Below are 25,105 nucleotides of genomic sequence, written 5' to 3'. Positions count from 1 at the left end.
TAACATAATAGTGAGAGTCCAGTCCATAGTGGATCTAACATAATAGTGAGAGTCCAGTCCATAGTGGATCTAACATAATAGTGTGAGAGATTTCAGTCCATAGTGGATCTAACATAATAGTGTGAGAGTCCAGTCCATAGTGGATCTAACATAATAGTGAGAGTCCAGTCCATAGTGGATCTAACATAATAGTGAGAGTCCAGTCCATAGTGGATCTAACATAATAGTGTGAGAGTCCAGTCCATAGTGGATCTAACATAATAGTGAGAGTCCAGTACATAGTGGATCTAACATAATAGTGAGAGTCCAGTCCATAGTGGATCTAACATAATAGTGAGAGTCCAGTCCATAGTGGATCTAACATAATAGTGTGAGAGTCCAGTCCATAGTAGATCTAACATAATAGTGAGAGTCCAGTCCATAGTGGATCCAACATAATAGTGAGAGTCCAGTCCATAGTGGATCTAACATAATAGTGTGAGAGTCCAGTCCATAGTGGATCTAACATAATAGTGAGAGTCCAGTACATAGTGGATCTAACATAATAGTGAGAGTCCAGTCCATAGTGGATCTAACATAATAGTGAGAGTCCAGTCCATAGTGGATCTAACATAATAGTGTGAGAGTCCAGTCCATAGTAGATCTAACATAATAGTGAGAGTCCAGTCCATAGTGGGGTCAGCAGGACACCATCCCGAGCAGAGACGGGTCAGCAGCGCAGAGATGTTCCCAGCCGATGCACAGGCGAGCGGTCCACCCCGGGTCCCGACTCTGGACAGCCAGCACTTCATCCATGGCCACCGGACCTGTGTAACTCCCCCTCCACAAGGGAGAGGGGAGCAGAGGAGAAAGGAAAAGAAGCGGCAGATCAACTGGTCTAAAAAAGGGTGGTCTATTTAAAGGCTAGAGTATATATATATATATGATAGTCACCTGTGGCAGTAGGAAGGAGTCCTATGATAGTCACCTGTGTCAGTAGGAAGGAGTCCTATGATAGTCACCTGTGTCAGTAGGAAGGAGTCCTATGATAGTCACCTGTGTCAGTAGGAAGGAGTCCTATGATAGTCACCTGTGTCAGTAGGAAGGAGTCCTATGATAGTCACCTGTGTCAGTAGGAAGGAGTCCTATGATAGTCACCTGTGTCAGTAGGAAGGAGCACGCTGACAGCTGATTTCAGTCATAAATGTATTAAATTAATCACAATTTACAGTGAACACTGTGGTCCGTCAGTGCTGGATGAAGAATATTTGCTGTCATATTCCTCAGCGTTTGGACGGTAATACAAAGAAAAAGCACACGTATAAGTCACCTGTAGGACCAGAACATGATTATTATTATTATTATTATTATTATTATTAGGAGAGAGCTGCTGAACTCCATCCAATAAATAGAAAATAAAGTTAATATGACTAATATTGTGTTGTGACACAGGACGGCCAATCAGGTGAGAGATTAGAAGAAGGGGCGGGGCTCCATCTCCGGAGTCGTCCATTTTGTTGCATAACGATTGGTTCCATAAAAGTAGACGATACAAATTTGAGGGGTGGAATGTTGACTTCCTGTCACACGGCTCAAGGAGGGGGGACTAGACCACGGTCAAGGTCTTGGTGGCGCAGTCCAGCAGCACACCGGCCTCCTGCATGTGGTACCTGATGGAGGAGGACAGCAGGGTGACACGGGTGTTTACCTGCCGGCGGCGGCGACGCACTCACCAGTCGGCGGCGGCGACGGCGTAGTAGACGTGCGGGGGGGCCAGGCCGCAGGTGCCCATGTTGGAGAAGAGGAGCCAGTCGCTCACGCTGAGCTCAGGCAGCAGGCAGCGCTCCACCACCTGGTCCAGCTGGTCTAGCGACGGACCCCACAGGCTGCTGGGAAACAGCGCCTCCTCGCCGCACAGCGTGTGCTGCATGGGGACAAAAAAAAAATAAACTCACACATCAAAATGCAGAAAAGTGTCAATATAATTATTCACCAGCAGGGGGGGCGACGTCGGTGCTAATACCAAAGTCTACAGCGGTGTTTTCCAACCTTTTTGGAGCCAAGGCGCAGTTTTTGCGTTGAAAAAAAGGCAGAGGTACACCACCAGCAGAAATCAGTAAAAAACTAAACTCAGTTGACAGTAAAAAGTCGTTGTTGGATATGACTTTAAAGCATAACCAAGCATGCAAGCTCTTGTCTCAAAGTACCGTATTTTCCGCACCATAAGGCGCCCTGGGTTATAAGCCGCGCCTTCAATGAACGGCATATTTCAAAACTTTGTCCACCTATAAGCCGCCCCGTGTTATAAGCCGCATCTAACTGCGCTAAAGGAATGTCAAAAAAACAGTCAGATAGGTCAGTCAAACTTTAATAATATATTAAAAACCAGTGTGATGTGGGCGCGCATGGAGTCGTATATCAACATGGACGGAGCTGCGTGAAAAAAGCCACCCGGCCTCTTCGCGTAAACTTCCCTTAACCACTCGCTCATCTTTTCTTCATCCATCCCTTCGAGTTAGCTTTTATGATGACGCCGGCTGGAAAGGTCTCTTTTGGCAAGGTCTTCCTTTTGAATATCACCATGGGTGGAAGTTTCTGGCCATTAGCATGGCAAGCTCGAACCACAGTGAAGGATGACTTCTCATTCCCTGTGGTGCGAATATTCACCGTACGTGCTCCCGTTGTATCCACAGTGCGGTTCACAGGAATATCAAAAGTCAGTGGAACCTCGTCCATGTTGATAATGTTCTCTGGCCGGTTCTTTTTTTCAGCTATCTTGTTTTTACAATATGCACGGAAAGTAGCCAGCTTTTCTTGAAAGTCTTTAGGCAGTTGCTGTGAAATAGTAGTCCGTGTGCGGATGGAGAGATTGCGTCTTTTCATGAACCGGATCCCTGTCGCTTAGTAGGAGCCATTTTGTGGTCTTTACAGATGTAAACACACAAAGGAAATGAAACGTACGGTAATATCCGCGCGCTTCTTCTTCTTCTACGCGGGCGGGTGGTTGCTTACAGTAGAAGAAGAAGCACTTCCTCTTCTACGGGGAAAAAAGATGGCGGCTGTTTACCGTAGTTGCGAGACCGAAACTTTATGAAAATGAATCTTAATATTAATCCATATATAAAGGGCACCGGGTTATAAGGCGCACTGTCAGCTTTTGAGAAAATTTGTGGTTTTTAGGTGCGCCTTATAGTGCGGAAAATACGGTAGGTGTACTATCACATCACACCCTGACTTATTTGGACTTTTTTGCTGTTTTCCTGTGTGTAGTGTTTTATGCGTCTATTTTGGTGGCTTGTTCTCTTTTTTTGGTATTTTCCTGTAGCAGTTTCATGTCTTCCTTTGAGCGATATTTCCCGCATCTACTTTGTTTTAGCAATCAAGAATATTTCAGTTGTTTTTATCCTTTTTTGTGGGGACTGTTGGAATAATTGTTTGTAAGTTATCACAAAAGAAACGTTGTATTATGAATGCTGTCTTTCGAGGCCTAACAAGAGGAAGAAGGCTCGTGAAACGCCACTGTGATTTCAACACGGACAGACGGCAGGATCTGCTCAACTTCCAGAGGAACTCTCTTTGAAGTGTTAAACGAACTCTCTCTGAAGTATTTCACAAACTCTCTTCCAACTATTTGGTAACCGAGGTCAACGCCATTTACGACCCGCTGCCCTCTTGAAGTTGCTGTGGTCAGGAGACGGGAGGGGTTATCCATTGTCCTCCAACACCTGCCCCAGCTGGATCCAGGAAGAGCCCAAGCCCGAGAAATCCTCTTCTTGGTCTTCAAAGCGACCGAAAACAATGACTGTTTTACATACTTCCCATTCCTGCTGTGACATGTGTTGGTGCGTGAACATTGAACATCTGAATAAAAGAGGAGACGAAAACCTTCTTCGTCAGAGCGTGGTGCAGGACTGTACAGAGAGTGCAGTGGCCATGGCTCTCCTCAATATTGAGTCCAAAATGAATTGTCTCTGTTTGATTCCTTGCCTTTTGTCTTGTTTAATAGATGTCCTCAGTGTTTGAACGTGACAGGGACATTGTTGATTGTCATGTCATGTTCGGATCTACATTGTCTTCGCTCCACAGTAAGTCTTTGCTGTCGTCCAGCATTCTGTTTTTACTTTGTAGCCAGTTCAGTTTTAGTTTCGTTCTACACAGCCTTCCCTAAGCTTCAATGCCTTTTCTTAGGGGCACTCACCTTTTGTTTATTTTTGGAACCTCTAAAGGCTTAGTGGCCACATGCGTGGACAGCACTTTTTAACTCTTATTTCCAAAATTGTGTACACAACTGAATTGGGGTCTTATGGCCGCTTATGTGGACACTTATACTGCCATCTGGTGGTGTCAGAAGAGCATAACATAGACTAGACCAGACTACAATGATTTTTTTTTTTTCCTGAGGGAACTCTCCTGAAGGAATCAATAAAGTACTATCTATACATCTAAATAGTAGGAGGCAACACCACACCCACTCTACTACCATGTGGGGATAATCAACATCACACACACTCTACTACCACGTGGGGATAATCAACATCACACCAATGATTGGAATGAAAAGCTTTCATTTGTGGACAGGAAGCTGAACCAAGAAAAGATTCAACAGTTAGCCACTGCTGCTAACGGCTAAAGCGTTGCTTGGCAACAGACGCCGCCTATTACAGGCGCGTTCCTCTCATTAACTTCTCTCAACTGCATATAATAAATATTTGAAGGCTTTTCATGACATACTTCCCTAGTCATGAATGACGAGTAATTCAATGAGTAACTAAAATCCATTATTTTTTTAAGAGTACTTTTCAGAACTAAGTCACTTAAAACTAAACACGTTTCGTTAGAAATGGCGACACGTCGTATATAAAACATATTGTGAACGAGTGAAGAGGGCTCACTGCGTTCAAAAAAGTTGTGTATTAAAGAGTAATTCAATTAGTAACTATAATCCATGACTTTTTAAGAGTACTTTTCAGAACTAAGAGTCTCTTGAAACTAAACACGTTTTGTTCCAACTGGCGACACGTGGTATATAAAACATATTGTGAATGAGTGAAAAGAGGGCTCACTGCGTTCAAAAAAGGATGCACATAGTGAGTGATGTGATGGCGGTGACATCATAAAAGATAACCACGTCCATAAAGGCGGTGAAACATTCACACGTACTTTGTGCACCGACGGGGCGGCGATGGCGTTCCCCAGGAGCTTGATGGCGAAGGGACCGTAGACGCCCTCGCTCATGTGGTACAGGAACTCCTTGTGCTCGCCTGTTTGTGCACGTGAGGTCAGAGGTCAGGACCAGGTCGCGATGACGCAACACGTCACCCACCTGGAGCCGCCTCCTTGGCGATCACGTTGACCGCCAGGCTGAAGGCGGACGCCACGTAGAAGCTGGCGGGCTGGGCCAGCACGTGCACGCCGGACTGCACCGGGAAGTAGGCGTCCAGCAGCGGGCTGACGGCGGACTCCACCTGTTGTCACGACAACGACACGTCAACACGCCTTATCTCTGGGGCAAAGTCCCGCCGAGCTGAGACCTGTTGGAGCTGGAAGTCGGCGCCGCCAATGTCCAGGATGTTCATGTGGAAGCCCAGCTCCTCCTGCAAGACAACGGCGGTCAGAGGGGGAGGAGCCTAAGCCAAGCCAAGATGCCGGCCGCTCACCCCCATGTCGAACACGCAGCGGGCGTCCAGCAGCGCGTGGCGGTAGGCCTCCTGCGGGTCCTGGCAGGAGGTGGGCACGTGGAAGGCCACGCCCACCACCTGGACGCCCAGACCCTTGGCAGCCTCCAGCAGGTGGCGGCAGCTCTTCAGGGATGCGCCGAACGCCACGCTGGTCTCGGCCGCGTGGGCGTCCGTGGTCAACTGCAGCAGCAACCTGGGCGACAACATCACCTTGGTGTCACCTGTGTCAAGTGGCCCCGCCCCTTTGTGCTGCAAAACGTTCTTCTCAAAGACCTTAAATGTGTACATGAAAAATATTTAACGCCGTAAAAAAAAAAAGCCACTATTTTGTCCCTACGCTTTGAACCCTGCAGCTTATAAAACAGCGCGGCAAATTTACGGATTTTTCTTCGCCGACGTCCATAAAGCAAATCAAATAGTTTTCATTGAACACATGCAAAGACACTGAAAAGGTGTGCTATTGGTCATGCTATGGCGCCATCTATTGGACAAGTATGCTCACCGCAGGTGCTGCCGGGTGACCGGCCGTTTAAAGCTTTGAACCAGAAGTAAAAGTTTCGTTTTCTAGCCATCCATAGCGTTTCTACTCGTATGGATTCATCATCACTCCAAGCAGTTTTACAATATAACTAAAACTATTCTTACTTACCAAAGTGTCCCATGTACTTCCTGTTTTAATGCCTTGAACTGAAAAGTATAGCCGTCCATAGCGTTTCTACTCGTACGGATTCTTCATTCGTCACTCCAAGCAACGTTTGTCAGTTTTACAATATAACTAAAACGATTCTTACTTACTATGTATTTTCCGCACTATTAGCCGCACCTAAAAACCACAAATTTACTCAAAAGCTGACAGTGCGGCTTATAACCCGGTGCGCTTTATATATGGATTAATATTAAGATTCATTTTCATAAAGTTTCGGTCTCGCAACTACGGTAAACAGCCGCCATCTTTTTTCCCCGTAGAAGCGGAAGTGCTTCTTCTTCTACGGCAAGCAACCGCCCCCATAGAACAGGAAGCGCTTCTTCTTCTACTGTAAGCAACCACCCACCCGCGTAGAAGAAGAAAAAGCGCGCGGATATTACGTTTCATTTCCTTTGTGTGTTTACATCTGTAAAGACCACAAAATGGCTCCTACTAAGCGACAGGTTTCCGGTTCATGAAAAGACGCAATCTCTCCATCCGCACACGGACTACTATTTCACAGCAACTGCCTAAAGACTTTCAAGAAAAGCTGGCTACTTTCCGTGCATATTGTAAAAACAAGATAGCTGAAAAAAAGATCCGGCCAGAGAACATTATCAACATGGACGAGGTTCCGCTGACTTTTGATATTCCTGTGAACCGCACTGTGGATACAACGGGAGCACGTACGGTGAATATTCGCACCACAGGGAATGAGAAGTCGTCCTTCACTGTGGTTCTAGCTTGCCATGCTAATGGCCAGAAACTTCCACCCATGGTGATATTCAAAAGGAAGACCTTGCCAAAAGAGACCTTTCCAGTCGGCGTCATCATAAAAGCTAACTCGAAGGGATGGATGGATGAAGAAAAGATGAGCGAGTGGTTAAGGGAAGTTTACGCGAAGAGGCCGGGTGGCTTTTTTCACGCAGCTCCGTCCATGTTGATATACGACTCCATGCGCGCCCACATCACGCTGGTTTTTAATATATTATTAAAGTTTGACTGACCTATCTGACTGTTTTTTTGACATTCCTTTAGCGCAGTTAGATGCGGCTTATAACACGGGGCGGCTTATAGGTGGACAAAGTTTTGAAATATGCCGTTCATTGAAGGCGCGGCTTATAACCCAGGGCGCCTTATGGTGCGGAAAATACGGTACAACTATTCTTACTTACCAAAGTGTCCCATGTACTTCCTGTTTTAATGCCTTGAACTGAAAAGTATAGCCGTCCATAGCGTTTCTACTCATACGGATTCTTCATTCGTCACTCCAAGCAACGTTAGTAAGTTTTACAATATAACTAAAACTATTCTTACTTACTAAAGTGTCCCATGTGTGATGTCTCTAGGAGTGTTTTCATGCATATTTCTACCTGCTATCACAATCAGAAGAGTTTTTATTGCCATTATTTCAGAACGGGTTCACAAACTAGGATTTTTACTTGGCGTGATATGTAAGGCTGAAACGACGCGTCAACGTGGTCGACGTCATCGGTTACGTAAATACATCGATGCCGTTTTTGTGCGTCGGCGCGTCGCATATTTACGTCACACTACTGTCATGGCGGAGTGCAAAGCAGACGATGCGAGCGAGGGGAAAAAAGCACGCCAAAAGTCGTCAAAAGTGTGGGAGTATTTCAATAAACGGCCTAATAATGTTGTTGTATGCACACTGTGTCGAGCGGAAATGGCCTATCATAGCAGCACAACGGCTATGAACGAACATTTGAAAAGAAAACCCCCGACAGCGTTCTTGCCATCACCATCAACAAGTCAATCGTCCGCGTGCGTATACGTTGTCATCATTACACAAAAACATGAATGTGTCATTTGTATCTGCGTTGTAAATTCATAAACTAAAGCACCGTTTGCTCTGAGAGGCGCGTTTGGCGTGCCTGTTCAGTGTTTACAAAGACGCGCTCCTCTTTAACGCTGTGGAGAGGCGGCGGCGGCGAGCGAGCGGCGAGGCGGGGCGCGCCGGGAGCGACGCCGCAAGAGACAGGGGACGACGAGCGAGCGAGGAAGAGGAGCTGAAAAGCGAGGAAAGAAAGAGAAAAGAGTTGGAAGAGAAAAGACTTTGTGTAAAATTAAAAGATTGTAAACCTGGCAAAGCCGTCTGGCGTTCAGTCTGTCGGTCCTGAAAGAACCCCACGGCACAAGACGTGTCACAAACGCTAACGTTAATTAGTTGTGCAAATACCTTTTACAACATTAACAGTTACATATACTATGTACAAACCAACAATTAACTTTCACTTTAATCATACTATCATTGTTGTGTTATTAAGCAAAATAAGCAATACTTTTACTTTTGTTGAAATGTTTACACTGTTGTTACAGAATATTTAGTTTTGCACTTTTTTTGTATTGAATGTTTATCTTTATTTTTGCACATTTTAGCAAATAAGCACTACTTTTACTTTTGTTGAAATGTTTACACTGTACACTTTTTTGTATTGGATGTTTATCTTTATTTTTGCACATTTTAAAGCAAAATAAGCAATACTTTTACTTTAGAAATGCTTATACTATTGCAGAATATTAAGATTTGCACTGGATGTTTACTTTTATATTTGCACATTAAAAAGCAAATAAGCTACTTTTAATTTTGTTAAATGTTAAAAGTTTTAAATGTTTACATTGTTACAGAATATTTTGTCATGTTGTTGTCAATGTTGACTGAGTGGCCATACCTTTTTTTTTGTAAATAAAAGCCATGCCTTTTGAAAAAACTGGCCTACATTTATTTTTTCCTCTTCATTTTAAATAAAAAAAATAATCGGTAAAAGGAAAAATAATCTATAGATTAATCGAAAAAAATAATCTATAGATTAACCGATTAATCGAAAAAAATAATCTATAGATTAATCGATAGAAAAATAATCGTTAGCTGCAGCCCTAGTAATATGTCATCATGCTAACGTTGTTAGCATTAGCTAGTGATGGGTCCGGCAACACCGATGCATCGGCGCATGCGTCGAGCTCATAGAGCAAAACCCTGTGTCGGTGCGCGTACCGCTTTTAGAAAGTCACGTGACCGATCATGAGCTGTTTTGGTCACGTGACAGAGAAATCGTCTAAAATGTAATACGTCGGAAAAACTTCTTTTTATTATTTTATAAAAATGTGTAAAAAAATAAAATTAAAACAATTCCCAGTCCACAATCATCCACAACACGTTCTCTTAGATTTCCATGTTGTGATACATGTTCACATTATTTATTGACTGTATCTAAAAAAGATACAAATATATTTTTATTTAAATGAAGATATGAAATAATCCTAAATGACTTGGTTTATATTATTGTATATACTAGGGCAGGGGTCACCAACGCGGTGCCCGCGGTCACCGAGTAGCCCGTAAGGACCAGATCAGTCGCCCGCTGGCCTGTTCTAAAAATAGCTCAAAGAGCAGCACTTACCAGTGAGCTGCCTCTATTTTTTTAAATTGTATTTATTTACTAGCAAGCTGGTCTCGCTTTGCTCGACATTTTTAATTCTAAAAGAGACAAAACTCAAATAGAATTTGAAAATCCAAGAAAATATTTGAAAGACTTGGTCTTCACTTGGAATAAGCGGTAGAAAATGGATGGATGGATGGGTCTTCACTTGTTGAAATAAATTCAATTATTTTTTACTTTGCTTCTTATTACTTTTAGAAATACAATTTTAGAGAAAAAAATACAACCTTAAAAATGATTTTAGGATTTTTAAACAAATATACCTTTTTACCTTTTAAATGTCTTCCTCTTCTTTCCTGACAATTTAAATCAATGTTCAAGTAAAACAATTTTTTTATTATTGTAAAGAATAATAAATATTTTAGCTTCTGGTTTTTCGACTCAGAATATTTGTGAAATATTTCTTCAAACTTACTATGATTAAAATTCAAAAAAAATATTCTGGCAAATCTAGAAAATCAAATTTAAATCTTATTTCAAAGTATTTTGAATTTCTTTTAAAATTGTTCTGGAAAATCTAGAAGAAATACTGATTTGTCTTTGTTAGAAATATAGCTTGGTCCAATTTGTTAAATATTCTAACAAAGTGCAGATTGGATTTTAACCAATTTAAAACATGTCATCAAAATTCTAAAATGTATCTTAATCAGGAAAAATTACTAATGATGTTCCATAAATTTAATTTTTTCAAAAAGATTCAAATTAGCTAGTTTTTCTCTTCTTTTTGTCAGTTGAATTTTGAATTTTAAAGAGTCGAAATTGAAGATAAACTATGTTTCAAAATTTTATTTTAAATTTTTTCGTGTTTTCTCCTCTTTTAAACCGTTCAATTAAGTGTTTTTTTCATCATTTATTCTCTACAAAAAACCTTCCGTAAAAAGGAAAAAAATGTATGACGGAATGACAGACAAATACCCATTTTTTTATATATATATATATATATATATACATTTATTTATTTAGCTATTCTTGTTTAAATCACACTTACGTGTAACTTACAAATGACAATATATTTATTTATTTAAGTGTGTATCAAACTGGTAGCCCTTCGCATTAATCAGTACCCAAGAAGTAGTTTTTGCTTTCAAAAAGGTTGGTGACCCCTGTACTAGGGCATCAAATCAGTGTCAGTTGAGTCGGTCCATAGGTTGCCTGTAGGGATTTTTAATGTCCAGCAGATGTCAGTATTTAGTGACACAGTATCGACACAGTATCAATACAGTTTTGCAATGTGTCGAAACGCTTCATGACGCCTCATCAACCCATCACTAGCATTAGCTAATATGCTAACAAGTGTCTGTGTTAGTATTATTAACTTACATTCTTTTTGTATTGTTTCACTTTCACAAATGATTCAGTAAATTCACCAAAACGTCACCGTGGAGTTATTGAGTCCGTTTAGCTGATTGGAGAGCTAGCTTGCGCAGCTAGTGGGTCCATGACCACGACTGACGTTTTGTTTGATCAGCCGTTTTACTGCCCTGTCACAGACACCGTTTGGAAACAATTAAGGTATGTAAATAAACATTTATGTAAATAACTCATTTCACAACGTATATATGTGCTGCTTATACCGTATTTTCCGCACTATAAGGCGCACCTAAAAACCACAAATTTTCTCAAAAGCTGACAGTGCGCCTTATAACTCGGTGCGCTTTATATATGGATTAATAAGATTCATTTTCATAAAGTTTCGGTCTCGTAACTACGGTAAACAGCCGCCATCTTTTTTCCCGGTAGAACAGGAAGCGCTTCTTCTTCTACGCAAGCAACCGCCAAGGTAAGCACCCGCCCCCATAGAACAGGAAGCGCTTCTTCTTCTACTGTAAGCAACCACCCGCCCGCGTAGAAGAAGAAAAAGCGCGCGGATATTACCGTACGTTTCATTTCCTTTGTGTGTTTACATCTGTAAAGACCACAAAATGGCTCCTACTAAACGACAGGGATCCGGTTCATGAAAAGACGCAATCTCTCCATCCGCACACGGATTACTATTTCACAGCAACTGATATTCCTGTGAACCGCACTGTGGATACAACGGGAGCACGTACGGTGAATATTCGCACCACAGGGAATGAGAAGTCATCCTTCACTGTGGTTCTAGCTTGCCATGCTAATGGCCAGAAACTTCCACCCATGGTGATATTCAAAAGGAAGACCTTGCCAAAAGAGACCTTTCCAGCCGGCGTCATCATAAAAGCTAACTCGAAGGGATGGATGGATGAAGAAAAGATGAGCGAGTGGTTAAGGTAAGTTTACGCGAAGAGGCCGGGTGGCTTTTTTCACGCAGCTCCGTCCATGTTGATATACGACTCCATGCGCGCCCACATCACGCTGGTTTTTAATATATTATTAAAGTTTGACTGACCTATCTGACTGTTTTTTTGACATTCCTTTAGCGCAGTTAGATGCGGCTTACAACACGGGGCGGCTTATAGGTGGACAAAGTTTTGAAATATGCCGTTCATTGAAGACGCGGCTTATAACCCAGGGCGCCTTATGGTGCGGAAAATACGGTATTAACTTACATTATTTTTGTATTGTTTCACTTTCACAAATGATTCAGTAAATTCACCAAAACGTCAGCGTGGAGTTATTGAGTCCGTTTAGCTGATTGGAGAGCTAGCTTGCGCAGCTAGTGGGTCCATGACCACGACTGACGTTTTGTTTGATCAGCCGTTTTACTGCCCCTATATTAGCCGGGTGTGGCTAATATATGGAAATATATTTATTCCTTGTAAGATTTTGTTGGTGCGGCTAATATACTGGTGCGTATTTTGGTCTGGAAAATATGGTGATCTTCCACTAAATGGGGTGGGGGGACATGTTATTTTGTAGACTAACACATACTACTTTGCTTCATTTGAAAACAATTAAGGGCAGACACCGTTTGGAAACAAGGTACCCGTATTTTCCGCACCATAAGGCGCGCCTTCAATGAACGGCATATTTCAAAACTTTGTCCACCTATAAGCCGCCCCGTGTTATAAGCCGCATCTAACTGCGCTAAAGGAATGTCAAAAAAACAGTCAAATAGGTCAGTCAAACTTTAATAATATATTAAAAACCAGCGTGATGTGGGCGCGCATGGAGTCGTATATCAACATGGACGGAGCTGCATGAAAAAAGCCACCCGGCCTCTTCGCGTAAACTTAAACTTACCTTAACCACTCGCTCATCTTTTCTTCATCCATCCCTTCGAGTTAGCTTTTATGATGACGCCGGCTGGAAAGGTCTCTTTTGGCAAGGTCTTCCTTTTGAATATCACCATGGGTGGAAGTTTCTGGCCATTAGCATGGCAAGCTAGAACCACAGTGAAGGATGACTTCTCATTCCCTGTGGTGCGAATATTCACCGTACGTGCTCCCGTTGTATCCACAGTGCGGTTCACAGGAATATCAAAAGTCAGTGGAACCTCGTCCATGTTGATAATGTTCTCTGGCCGGATCTTTTTTTCAGCTATCTTGTTTTTACAATATGCACGGAAAGTAGCCAGCTTTTCTTGAAAGTCTTTAGGCAGTTGCTGTGAAATAGTAGTCCGTGTGCGGATGGAGAGATTGCGTCTTTTCATGAACCGGAAACCTGTCGCCATTTTGTGGTCTTTACAGATGTAAACACACAAAGGAAATGAAACATAATATCCGCGCGCTTCTTCTTCTTCTTCTTCTACGCGGGCGGGTGGTTGCTTACAGTAGAAGAAGAAGCGCTTCCTGTTCTATGGGGGCGGGTGCTTACCTTGGCGGTTGCTTGCGTAGAAGAAGAAGCGCTTCCTGTTCTACCGGGAAAAAAGATGGCGGCTGTTTACCGAAGTTGCCAGACCGAAACTTTATGAAAATGAATCTTAATATTTATCCATATATAAAGCGCACCGGGTTATAAGGCGCACTGTCAGCTTTTGAGAAAATTTGTGGTTTTTAGGTGCGCCTTATAGTGCGGAAAATACGGTATGTAAATAACTCATTTCACAATGTATATATCTGCTGCTTATAGTGCGGTGCAGCTAATATATGGAAATATATTTATTTCTTCTCAAATTTAGTGGGTGCGGCTTATATACTGGTGCACTTTTTAGTCTGGAAAATATGACAATCTTCTACCAAATGGGGGAAGAAAAAAAAACATGTTGTTTTGTAGACTAACAGATGCTTCATTTGGAAACAATCAAGGTATGTAAATAAACATTTGTGTGTAAATAAGTCACTCCACAACGTTTATACCTGCAACTTGTAGACCTTATAATTGTTTTCTAAACCATAAAATGTTAACAAAAAAAACTAACAGCACCAATTGGGGCCAGTTTGATGAGGTTTGGACATGGTGTGTATAGTATACTATAGTACACTATAATAGTGTAGTATTATTAACTTACATTATTTTTGTATTGTTTCACTTTCACAAATGATTCAGTAAATTCACCAAAACGTCACCGTGGAGTTATTCAGTCCATTTAGCTGATTGGAGAGCTAGCTTGCGCAGCTAGTGGGTCCATGACTACAACTGACGTTTTGTTTTATCACCATTTTACTGCCCTGTCACAGACACCGTTTGGAAACAATTAAGGTATGTAAACAAACATTTAATAAATAACTCATTTCACAACGTATATATCTGCTGCTTATAGTGCGGTGCAGCTAATATATGGAAATATATTTATTTCTTCTCAAATTTAGTGGGAGCGGCTTATATACTGGTGCACTTTTTAGTCTGGAAAATATGGCAATCTTCTACCAAATGGGGGGGAAAAAAACAACATGTTGTTTTGTAGACTAACAGATGCTTCATTTGGAAACAATCAAGGTATGTAAATAAGTCACTCCACAACGTTTATACCTGCAACTTGTAGACCTTATAATTGTTTTCTAAACCATAAAACGTTAACAAAAAAAACTAACAGCACCGTTTGGACATGGTGGGGGCGGGGCCAACTCGACGCAGGTGACTTACTTGGCGTGCGGGTGGACACGGGAAATCTTGGACAGCTCGGCCTGGTTCTCGCACACCAGCAGCCGGACGTGGTTCCTGGCGGCGCTCTTGATGAGCGCCAGCTGCTTGCAGACACCCGACAGCATGATGTGGTCGGGCGACACGCCGTGCTCCAGCGCCAGGTTGACCTCCGCCTAGTCCCGCAGAAATCCATCAGTGACCTGTCGGAGGCGGGTTCTGTGGTGGCTCACCTTGCTGGTGCAGACGAAGCCCAGGCCCAGGGAGGCCAGCACCTCCAAGACCGCCGGGCTGCGGTTGCACTTGAGCGGGAAGTAGGGCTGCAGGCGCGGCACGGCGCTCTGCCAGCGGGCGTGTTGGCGCATCAGAGCGCCCAGGTCGGCCACCATGAAGGCGCTCTTCTCCACCTGCAACATGCTCATGTTCTTATCTGGAACCAGCGTGTCCTGTGAACGTGTGCCCACCAGTGCCCGCTCCTCCAGGACATCCCGCAGGGTGACGCCGCCCTCCAAGACTTCCACGCTGTAGCCGCCGGCGAGTCCTTTCATCCTAACCGTATTCCAGAGAGCCAAAAATCATAAAGAACGGGTGACGAGCGAGCCGACGGGGGTCCTGGGGTTATGCAACAAACTGGGAGAGGAAGAGCGCTGGTTAAATGAGGGGCGGGGCCTCCTGCGGTGCGGCGTGCGAGACTCACATGGACGAGTCGGGGGAGGGACCGGTCCCGCTATCAGCTAGGATCCCAAGGCGGCTCAGCGTTGAAGTCGAAGTGCTCCCGGTAAAGAGCCGCCCCTAGGCCCTCTGGGTAGCGCTCATACACCTGTGCAGAGACGGGGGAGCCCTACACACACACACACACACACACACACACACACACACACACTATTTAACATCTCATTCCTCATTCCTAAAGTTTTGAAATATGCCGTTCATTGAAGGCGCGGCTTTTAACCCAGGGCGCCTTATGGTGCGGAAAATACGGGTACCGTGTTTCCAAACGGTGTCTGCCCTTAATTAATTGTTTTCAAATGAAGCAATGTAGTATGTGTTAGTCTACAAAATAACATGTCCCCCCACCCCATTTAGTGGAAGATCACCATATTTTCCAGACCAAAATACGCACCAGTATATTAGCCGCACCAACAAAATCTTACAAGGAATAAATATATTTCCATATATTAGCCACACTCGGCTAATATAGGGGCAGTAAAACGGCTGATCAAACAAAACGTCAGTCGTGGTCATGGACCCACTAGCTGCGCAAGCTAGCTCTCCAATCAGCTAAACGGACTCAATAACTCCACGCTGACGTTTTGGTGAATTTACTGAATCATTTGTGAAAGTGAAACAATACAAAAAGAATGTAAGTTAATAATACTAACACAGACACTTGTTAGCATATTAGCTAATGCCAGTGATGGGTTGATGAGGCGTCATGAAGCGTTTCGACACATTGCAAAACTGTATTGATACTGTGTCGATACTGTGTCACTAAATACTGACATCTGCTGGACATTAAAAATCCCTACAGGCAACCTATGGACCGACTCAACTGACACTGATTTGATGCCCTAGTACAGGGGTCACCAACCTTTTTGAAAGCAAAAACTACTTCTTGGGTACTGATTAATGCGAAGGGCTACCAGTTTGATACACACTTAAATAAATAAATATATTGGCATTTGTAAGTTACACGTAAGTGTGATTTAAACAAGAATAGCTAAATAAATAAATGTATATATATAAAAAAATGGGTATTTCTGTCTGTCATTCCGTCGTACATTTTTTTTTCCTTTTACGGAAGGTTTTTTGTAGAGAATAAATGATGAAAAAAACACTTAATTGAACGGTTTAAAAGAGGAGAAAACACGAAAAAATTTAAAATAAAATTTTGAAACAGTTTATCTTCAATTTCGACTCTTTAAAATTCAAAATTCAACCGACAAAAAGAAGAGAAAAACAAGCTTATTTGAATCTTTTTGAAAAAATTAAAAAAATAATTTATGGAACATCATTAGTAATTTTTTCCTGATTAAGATACATTTTAGAATTTTGATGACATGTTTTAAATTGGTTAAAATCCAATCTGCACTTTGTTAGAATATTTAACAAATTGGACCAAGCTATATTTCTAACAAAGACAAATCAGTATTTCTTCTAGATTTTCCAGAACAAAATTTTTAAAAGAAATTCAAAATGCTTTGAAATAAGATTTAAATTTGATTTTCTAGATTTGCCAGAATATTTTTTTTGAATTTTAATCATAGTAAGTTTGAAGAAATATTTCACAAATATTCTTCGTCGAAAAACCAGAAGCTAAAATATTTATTATTCTTTACAATAATAAAAAAAAATTTTTTTACTTGAACATTGATTTAAATTGTCAGGAAAGAAGAGGAAGAAATTTAAAAGGTAAAAAGGTATATTTGTTTAAAAATCCTAAAATCATTTTTAAGGTTGTATTTTTTTCTCTAAAATTGTATATCTAAAAGTAATAAGAAGCAAAGTAAAAAATAAATGAATTTATTTAAACAAGTGAAGACCCATCCATCCATCCATTTTCTACCGCTTATTCCAAGTGAAGACCAAGTCTTTCAAATATTTTCTTGGATTTTCAAATTCTATTTGAGTTTTGTCTCTTCTAGAATTAAAAATGTCGAGCAAAGCGAGACCAGCTTGCTAGTAAATAAATACAATTTAAAAAAATAGAGGTAGCTCACTGGTAAGTGCTGCTCTTTGAGCTATTTTTAGAACAGGCCAGCGGGCGACTGATCTGGTCCTTACGGGCTACCTGGTGACCGCGTTGGTGACCCCTGCCCTAGTATATACAATAATATAAACCAAGTCATTTAGGATTATTTCATATCTTCATTTAAATAAATATATATTTTTATCTTTTTTAGATACAGTCAATAAATAATGTGAACATGTATCATAACATGGACATCTAAGAGAACGTGTTGTGGATGATTGTGGACTGGGAATTTTTATTTATTTATTTTTTTTACACATTTTTATAAAAAATAAAAAAAGTTTTTCCGACGTATTACATTTTAGACGCTTTCTCTTCTTAGTTATTATTTCTCGGGCTGTAGAAAAGAGCCGCTCACAGGGCACAGAGGAGGCGTCAGTGCGACACAGTTGGCGTATCGGTCACGTGACCAAAACAGCTCATGATGGGTCACGTGACTTTCTAAAAGCGGTACGCGCACCGACACAGGGTTTCGCTCTATGAGCTCGACGCATGCGCCGATGCATCGGTGTTGCCGGACCCATCACTACCTCATGGCAATGTCAACAACTCCCATTTTGTCAGAGCTGGCCCTTTAAATATATGTCAATAATATGTATTAATATAGGTTAGCATTAGCGCTTTGAATGAAAATGATGGATAACTGCACTTTGACAAACTTAATACAGCTCACCAGCTTGAATGCTAACACGAAAACAAGAGTCATTAACGTCTTTCCCCACTAAGAAAGGACATACCGTATTTTCCGCACTATTAGCCGCACCTAAAAACCACAAATTTACTCAAAAGCTGACAGTGCGGCTTATAACCCGGTGCGCTTTATATATGGATTAATATTAAGATTCATTTTCATAAAGTTTCGGTCTCGCAACTACGGTAAACAGCCGCCATCTTTTTTCCCCGTAGAAGAGGAAGTGCTTCTTCTTCTACGCAAGCAACCGCCAAGGTAAGCACCCGCCCCCATAGAACAGGAAGCGCTTCTTCTTCTACTGTAAGCAACCACCCGCCCGCGTAGAAGAAGAAGAAGCGCGCGGATATTACGTTTCATTTCCTTTGTGTGTTTACATCTGTAAAGACCACAAAATGGCGACAGGTTTCCGGTTCATGAAAAGACGCAATCTCTCCATCCGCACACGGACTACTATTTCACAGCAACTGCCTAAAGACTTTCAAGAAAAGCTGGCTACTTTCCGTGCATATTGTAAAAACAAGATAGCTGAAAAAAAGATCCGGCCAGAGAACATTATCAACATGGACGAGGTTCCACTGACTTTTGATATTCCTGTGAACCGCAATGTGGATACAACGGGAGCACGTACGGTGAATATTCGCACCACAGGGAATGAGAAGTCATCCTTCACTGTGGTTCTAGCTTGCCATGCTAATGGCCAGAAACTTCCACCCATGGTGATATTCAAAAGGAAGACCTTGCCAAAAGAGACCTTTCCAGCCGGCGTCATCATAAAAGCTAACTCGAAGGGATGGCTGGATGAAGAAAAGGTGAGCGAGTGGTTAAGGTAAGTTTACGCGAAGAGGCCGGGTGGCTTTTTTCACGCAGCTCCGTCCATGTTGATATACGACTCCATGTGCGCCCACATCACGCTGGTTTTTAATATATTATTAAAGTTTGACTGACCTATCTGACTGTTTTTTTGACATTCCTTTAGCGCAGTTAGATGCGGCTTACAACACGGGGCGGCTTATAGGTGGACAAAGTTTTGAAATATGCCGTTCATTGAAGGCGCGGCTTATAACCCAGGGCGCCTTATGGTGCGGAAAATACGGTACTAGGGCAGGGGTCACCAACGCGGTGCCCGCGGTCACCAGGTAGCCCAGGTAGGACCAGATCAGTCCGCCGCTTGCCTGTTCTAAAAATAGCTCAAAGAGCAGCACTTACCAGTGAGCTGCCTCTATTTTTTTAAATTGTATTTATTTACTAGCAAGCTGGTCTCGCTTTGCTCCACATTTTTAATTCTAAAAGAGACAAAACTCAAATAGAATTTGAAAATCCAAGAAAATATTTGAAAGACTTGGTCTTCACTTGGAATAAGCGGTAGAAAATGGATGGATGGATGGGTCTTCACTTGTTGAAATAAATTCATTTATTTTTTACTTTGCTTCTTATTACTTTTAGAAATACAATTTTAGAGGAAAAAATACAACCTTAAAAATGATTTTTAAACAAATATACATTTTTACATTTTAAATTTCTTCCTCTTCTTTCCTGACAATTTAAATCAATGTTCAAGTAATTTTTTTTTTATTATTATTGTAAAGAATAAATATTTTAGCTTCTGTTTTTTCGACAAAGAATATTTGTGAAATATTTCTTCAAACTTACTATCATTAAAATTCAAAAAAAATTATTCTAGCAAATCTAGAAAATCTGTAGAATCAAATTGAAATCTTATTTCAAAGTATTTTGAATTTCTTTTAAAATTTTTGTTCTGGAAAATCTAGAAGAAATACTGATTTGTCTTTGTTAGAAAAAAGGTTGGTCCAATTTGTTAAATATTCTAACAAAGTGCAGATTGGAGTTTAACCAATTTAAAACATGTCATCAAAATTCTAAAATGTATCTTAATCAGGAAAAATGACTAATGATGTTCCATAAATTCTTTTTTTCAAAAAGATTCAAATTAGCTAGTTTTTCCTCTTCTTTTTGTTGGTTGAATTTTGAATTTTAAAGAGTCGAAATTGAAGATAAACTATGTTTCAAAATTTTATTTGAATTTTTTTTCGTGTTTTCTCCTCTTTTAAACCGTTCGTGTTTTTTTCATCATTTATTCTCTACAAAAAACCTTCCGTAAAAGGGAAAAAAAATGTACGACGGAATGACAGACAGAAATACCCATTTTTATATATATATATATATATATATATATATATATATATATATATATATATATATATATATATATATATATATATATATATATATATATTAGAGATGCGCGGTTTGCGGGCACAACCGCGGAGTCCGCGGATTATCCGCGGATCGGGTGGATGAAATTTAAAAAAATTAGATTTTATCCGCGGGTCGGGTCGGGTCGGGTGGTTCAAATTATTAAAAAAAATTAGATTTTAAATAGATTCAGGCGGGTGGCAGTTAAACCAATTGGTAAATATATATACATAGTTAAATGTTGTTACCCACATACGAAAAACGAGAAGGCACCTGCAGCATATGCCACAACAGAAGAAGAAAAAAAAAAAGAGATGGACACTTTTACGGAGCGGAGAAGGCCCCCGACGCCTCGCCGGGGTCCGGGACCGAGGCCCCTTCCCCCGAGAGGGCCCCACCGGGAGCCGTAGCTGAGGCGATCCGCGAGAAGGGCCCGACGCACGTCCAGGGTCACCACCGCACCGACACCCCGCCTCGTCCGCCTTCGCCGCGGCCGGCGTCCGTCACGCGCAGCAGGTAAGCAGCTTACCTGCCCGTCACCCCCGTGGCCGGGGGCTCGTAACAGGGGTCACTCCGCGCGCTCCGCCCGCGCAGCTTACCTGCCCGCCACCCCTGTTGCCGGGGGCGCGTAACAGGGGTCACTCCGCGCGCAGTGCGCTCACGAAAGGTGTGGGGCTCACCCTGGTTGATATAGACAGCAGGACGGTGGCCATGGAAGTTGGAACCCGCTAAGGAGTGTGTAACAACCCACCTGCCGAATCAACTAGCCCTGAAAATGGATGGCGCTGGAGCGTCGGGCCCAGAAAAGGTAAAAGCCAGTAAATTAGAATATTTTGAAAAACTTGATTTATTTCAGTAATGGCATTCAAAAGGTGTAACTTGTACATTATATTTATTCATTGCACACAGACTGATGCATTCAAATGTTTATTTCATTTAATTTTGATGATTTGAAGTGGCAACAAATGAAAATGCAAAATTCCGTGTGTCACAAAATTAGAATATTACTTAAGGCTAATACAAAAAAGGGATTTTTAGAAATGTTGGCCAACTGAAAAGTATGAAAATGAAAAATATGAGCATGTACAATACTCAATACTTGGTTGGAGCTCCTTTTGCCTCAATTACTGCGTTAATGCGGCGTGGCATGGAGTCGATGAGTTTCTGGCACTGCTCAGGTGTTATGAGAGCCCAGGTTGCTCTGATAGTGGCCTTCAACTCTTCTGCGTTTTTGGGTCTGGCATTCTGCATCTTCCTTTTCACAATACCCCACAGATTTTCTATGGGGCTAAGGTCAGGGGAGTTGGCGGGCCAATTTAGAACAGAAATACCATGGTCCGTAAACCAGGCACGGGTAGATTTTGCGCTGTTGGAACTTGAAATCTCCATCTCCATAGAGCAGGTCAGCAGCAGGAAGCATGAAGTGCTCTAAAACTTGCTGGTAGACGGCTGCGTTGACCCTGGATCTCAGGAAACAGAGTGGACCGACACCAGCAGATGACATGGCACCCCAAACCATCACTGATGGTGGAAACTTTACACTAGACTTCAGGCAACGTGGATCCTGTGCCTCTCCTGTCTTCCTCCAGACTCTGGGACCTCGATTTCCAAAGGAAATGCAAAATTTGCATGGTTGGGTGATGGTTTGGGGTGCCATGTCATCTGCTGGTGTCGGTCCACTCTGTTTCCTGAGATCCAGGGTCAACGCAGCCGTCTACCAGCAAGTTTTAGAGCACTTCATGCTTCCTGCTGCTGACCTGCTCTATGGAGATGGAGATTTCAAGTTCCAACAGGACTTGGCGCCTGCACACAGCGCAAAATCTACCCGTGCCTGGTTTACGGACCATGGTATTTCTGTTCTAAATTGGCCCGCCAACTCCCCTGACCTTAGCCCCATAGAAAATCTGTGGGGTATTGTGAAAAGGAAGATGCAGAATGCCAGACCCAAAAACGCAGAAGAGTTGAAGGCCACTATCAGAGCAACCTGGGCTCTCATAACACCTGAGCAGTGCCAGAAACTCGTCGACTCCATGCCACGCCGCATTAACGCAGTAATTGAGGCAAAAGGAGCTCCAACCAAGTATTGAGTATTGTACATGCTCATATTTTTCATTTTCATACTTTTCAGTTGGCCAACATTTCTAAAAATCCCTTTTTTGTATTAGCCTTACACAATATTCTAATTTTGTGACACACGGAATTTTGGATTTTCATTTGTTGCCACTTCAAATCATCAAAATTAAATGAAATAAACATTTGAATGCATCAGTCTGTGTGCAATGAATAAATATAATGTACAAGTTACACCTTTTGAATGCAATTACTGAAATAAATCAAGTTTTTCAAAATATTCTAATTTACTGGCTTTTACCTGTATACCCGGCCGTCGCCGGCAGCGAGACGCGCTTGGAGGTGCGCTCAGCGCGGCTCCCATATGATTGCGCACTGGTGTGCGTCTGGGTCGTGACAGCGTGGCACGCGAATGTCTGTGCTGCATTGGATCAGTCTCCTTTCTTTAACAGGCAAAAGCTTTCTAACCTCACTAATGCCTTGCATCGTCTATATTAGATATATAACAACGGGCAGATGGCGGGCGGATGCGGTTCTGATCAAATGTTAGATCGGGTGGATTGCGGATGGTTGACGACTTTCTGATGCGGTTGCGGATGAAATAATTGCCTATCCGCGCATCTCTAGTCGAAACGCTTCATGACGCCTCATCACAACAGTGTTATTTGTCAATATATCGTCCAGCAGAATGTGATTTCCCACACAGTTTGTCCAAAACCTTGAAATGAACTTGCTCAGATGTCATTAATGCCCCAGTGAAACACATAAAACATGCTTCGAGCACATCTGACATTTGAACTTGACTACTTTTACAACTACGGTCGGCTCCAATGAAACAGGTGCGCATGCGCGCGGGCAGTGCCACAACTCGCCAAATGCGACCAGGATGCGGATTGCGAAGGTGAAATAAATCCTGCAAAAGGTGTGCTCATGTTACACCTGCGGCCATTTGTGGGGCAAGAAGCGAGCCGACTGACGTCATAGACCCGCACACGTTATAAATAACCTCGGCGACGCTGGAATAAAAATAGCCAATAAAAAAACAAAGCGCTCCTCTCATGGGATGAATAATATTCCCCCTCGATGAAGACGTGCGAATATAGAGACGTGGAATGAGGCTGTCATGGAGTAATAATGGAGGCAGAAAGAACAGCCCGCCATGTTAACAACACCCCCCCTCTTCCCGCCCACAACACACTTCGCTACACTTACGTGAGATAACGGCCAGAATGTTTTGGAAAATCGTCTTCTCTTTTTCGGCGGAATTTTTAAAGAGTAGTGGTCACAAGGCAGAAAGAAAGAGTCATGATAGGTCGGTGTTTGCTCCGCGGAAGGTCGAGAAGATTCTAAACGCTGAGGCCTCCAGGCCGGAAGTAGAAAAAAAAAAGGTCAGCAACTGCTCGTGGGCGTGGTTTGCCTTGACTCGTCAGCCAATGAGGAGATCTAAAACTCTCCAAGCCGGAAGTAGAAGAGGTCAGTCAGCCAATCGGCTGTCGGCATTAGCAGATACGTACTTCCGCACAAGAGTAATCTACACTGCGACGTAGCCTGACGTCATCTTATTCTTCTCTTTTTTCTTTTTTTGTTTTGTGAATTTTATAAACCTTTATTTATAAATTGCAACATTTACAAACAATTGAGAAAAAATAATAATCAAAAGAAGTACAAAAACAGTACAAAACAGTGCCAGGGATTGTAAATTATTCTTCATTTCTTTTTTATTTTTATTTTAATTTTAAAAATTTTTATTTGATATTTTTAGTTTTTTGAATTTTATAAACCTTTATTTATAATATGAACCGTTTACAAACAATTGAGAAATAATAAATAATCAAAATAAGTACAAAAACAGTACAAAACAGCGACAGTAAATTATTCTTAATTTATTTTTTTAATGTATTTTTTTATTTATTTTTCTTTTTTTTAATTTTATAAACCTTTATTTATAAATTGCATCATTTACAAATAATTGAGAAATAATAATAATCAAAATAAGTACAAATACAGTACAAAACAACACCAGGGGGTTGTAAATTATTCTTCATTTCTTTTTTCTTTTTTTTAATTTTTTCTTTTTTTCTTTTTCTTTTTTTCTTTTTTGAATTTTATAAAACTTTATTTATAAATTGAAACATTTACAAACAATTGAGAAATAATAATAATCAAAAGAAGCACAAAAACAGTACAAAACAGCGACAGTAAATTATTCTTCATTTCTTTTTTATTATTTTAAGTTTGTTATTTATTTTTTTGTTTTTTGAATTTAATAAACTTTTATCTATAAATTGCAACATTTACAAATTGAGAAATAATAAAAATCAAAATAAGTACAAAAACAGTACAAAACAGTGCCAGGGATTGTAAATTATTCTTCATTTCTTTTTTATGTATTTCAATTTTTTATTTTTTAATGTATTTTTTTTGTTTTTTGAATTTAATAAACTTTTATTTATAAATTGCAACATTTACAAACAATTGAGAAATAATAATAATCAAAATAAGTACAAAAACAGTACAAAACAGTGCCAGGGATTGTAAATTATTCTTCATTTCTTTTTTATTACTTTAAGTTTTTTATTTATTTTTTTGTTCTTTGAATTTTATAAACCTTTATTTATAAGTTGAAACATTTAC

At 41.2% G+C, this 25,105-nt stretch overlaps 1 protein-coding gene across 1 annotated transcript; it reads right to left on the bottom strand.

The window, feature by feature from the left end:
* Positions 1-1,171: 1,171 nt before the first annotated feature.
* Positions 1,172-23,876, bottom strand: LOC133577271 (antizyme inhibitor 1-like). Its single transcript, XM_061930939.2, has 11 exons — positions 23,684-23,876; positions 15,442-15,585; positions 15,209-15,374; positions 14,978-15,151; positions 14,748-14,920; positions 5,637-5,850; positions 5,511-5,573; positions 5,303-5,444; positions 5,140-5,240; positions 1,713-1,903; positions 1,172-1,649 (listed from the first exon to the last, which is right to left on the bottom strand). Exons 3-11 carry the CDS (start codon positions 15,290-15,292, stop codon positions 1,586-1,588), a joined length of 1,206 nt encoding a protein of 401 aa, XP_061786923.2. The 5' UTR covers positions 15,293-15,374; positions 15,442-15,585; positions 23,684-23,876; the 3' UTR covers positions 1,172-1,585.
* Positions 23,877-25,105: the final 1,229 nt, after the last annotated feature.

This window comes from Nerophis lumbriciformis, linkage group LG37 (assembly GCF_033978685.3).
Source record: "Nerophis lumbriciformis linkage group LG37, RoL_Nlum_v2.1, whole genome shotgun sequence".
Classification (NCBI taxonomy): Eukaryota; Metazoa; Chordata; class Actinopteri; order Syngnathiformes; family Syngnathidae; genus Nerophis; species Nerophis lumbriciformis.
Note: the sequence above shows the minus strand (reverse complement) of the source record. Positions and strands in the feature narration are given on the sequence as shown.

Coding starts and splice junctions, on each gene's coding strand:
- LOC133577271 (XM_061930939.2), bottom strand. CDS start 15,292: ATGAAAGGACTCGCCGGCGGCTACAGCGTGGAAGTCTTGGAGGGCGGC. Junction 14,921..14,977: donor GCTTCGTCTGCACCAGCAAG/GTGAGCCACCAC, acceptor CTGCGGGACTAG/GCGGAGGTCAACCTGGCGCT. Junction 5,851..14,747: donor CGTGTCCACCCGCACGCCAA/GTAAGTCACCTG, acceptor GTTGTCGCCCAG/GTTGCTGCTGCAGTTGACCA.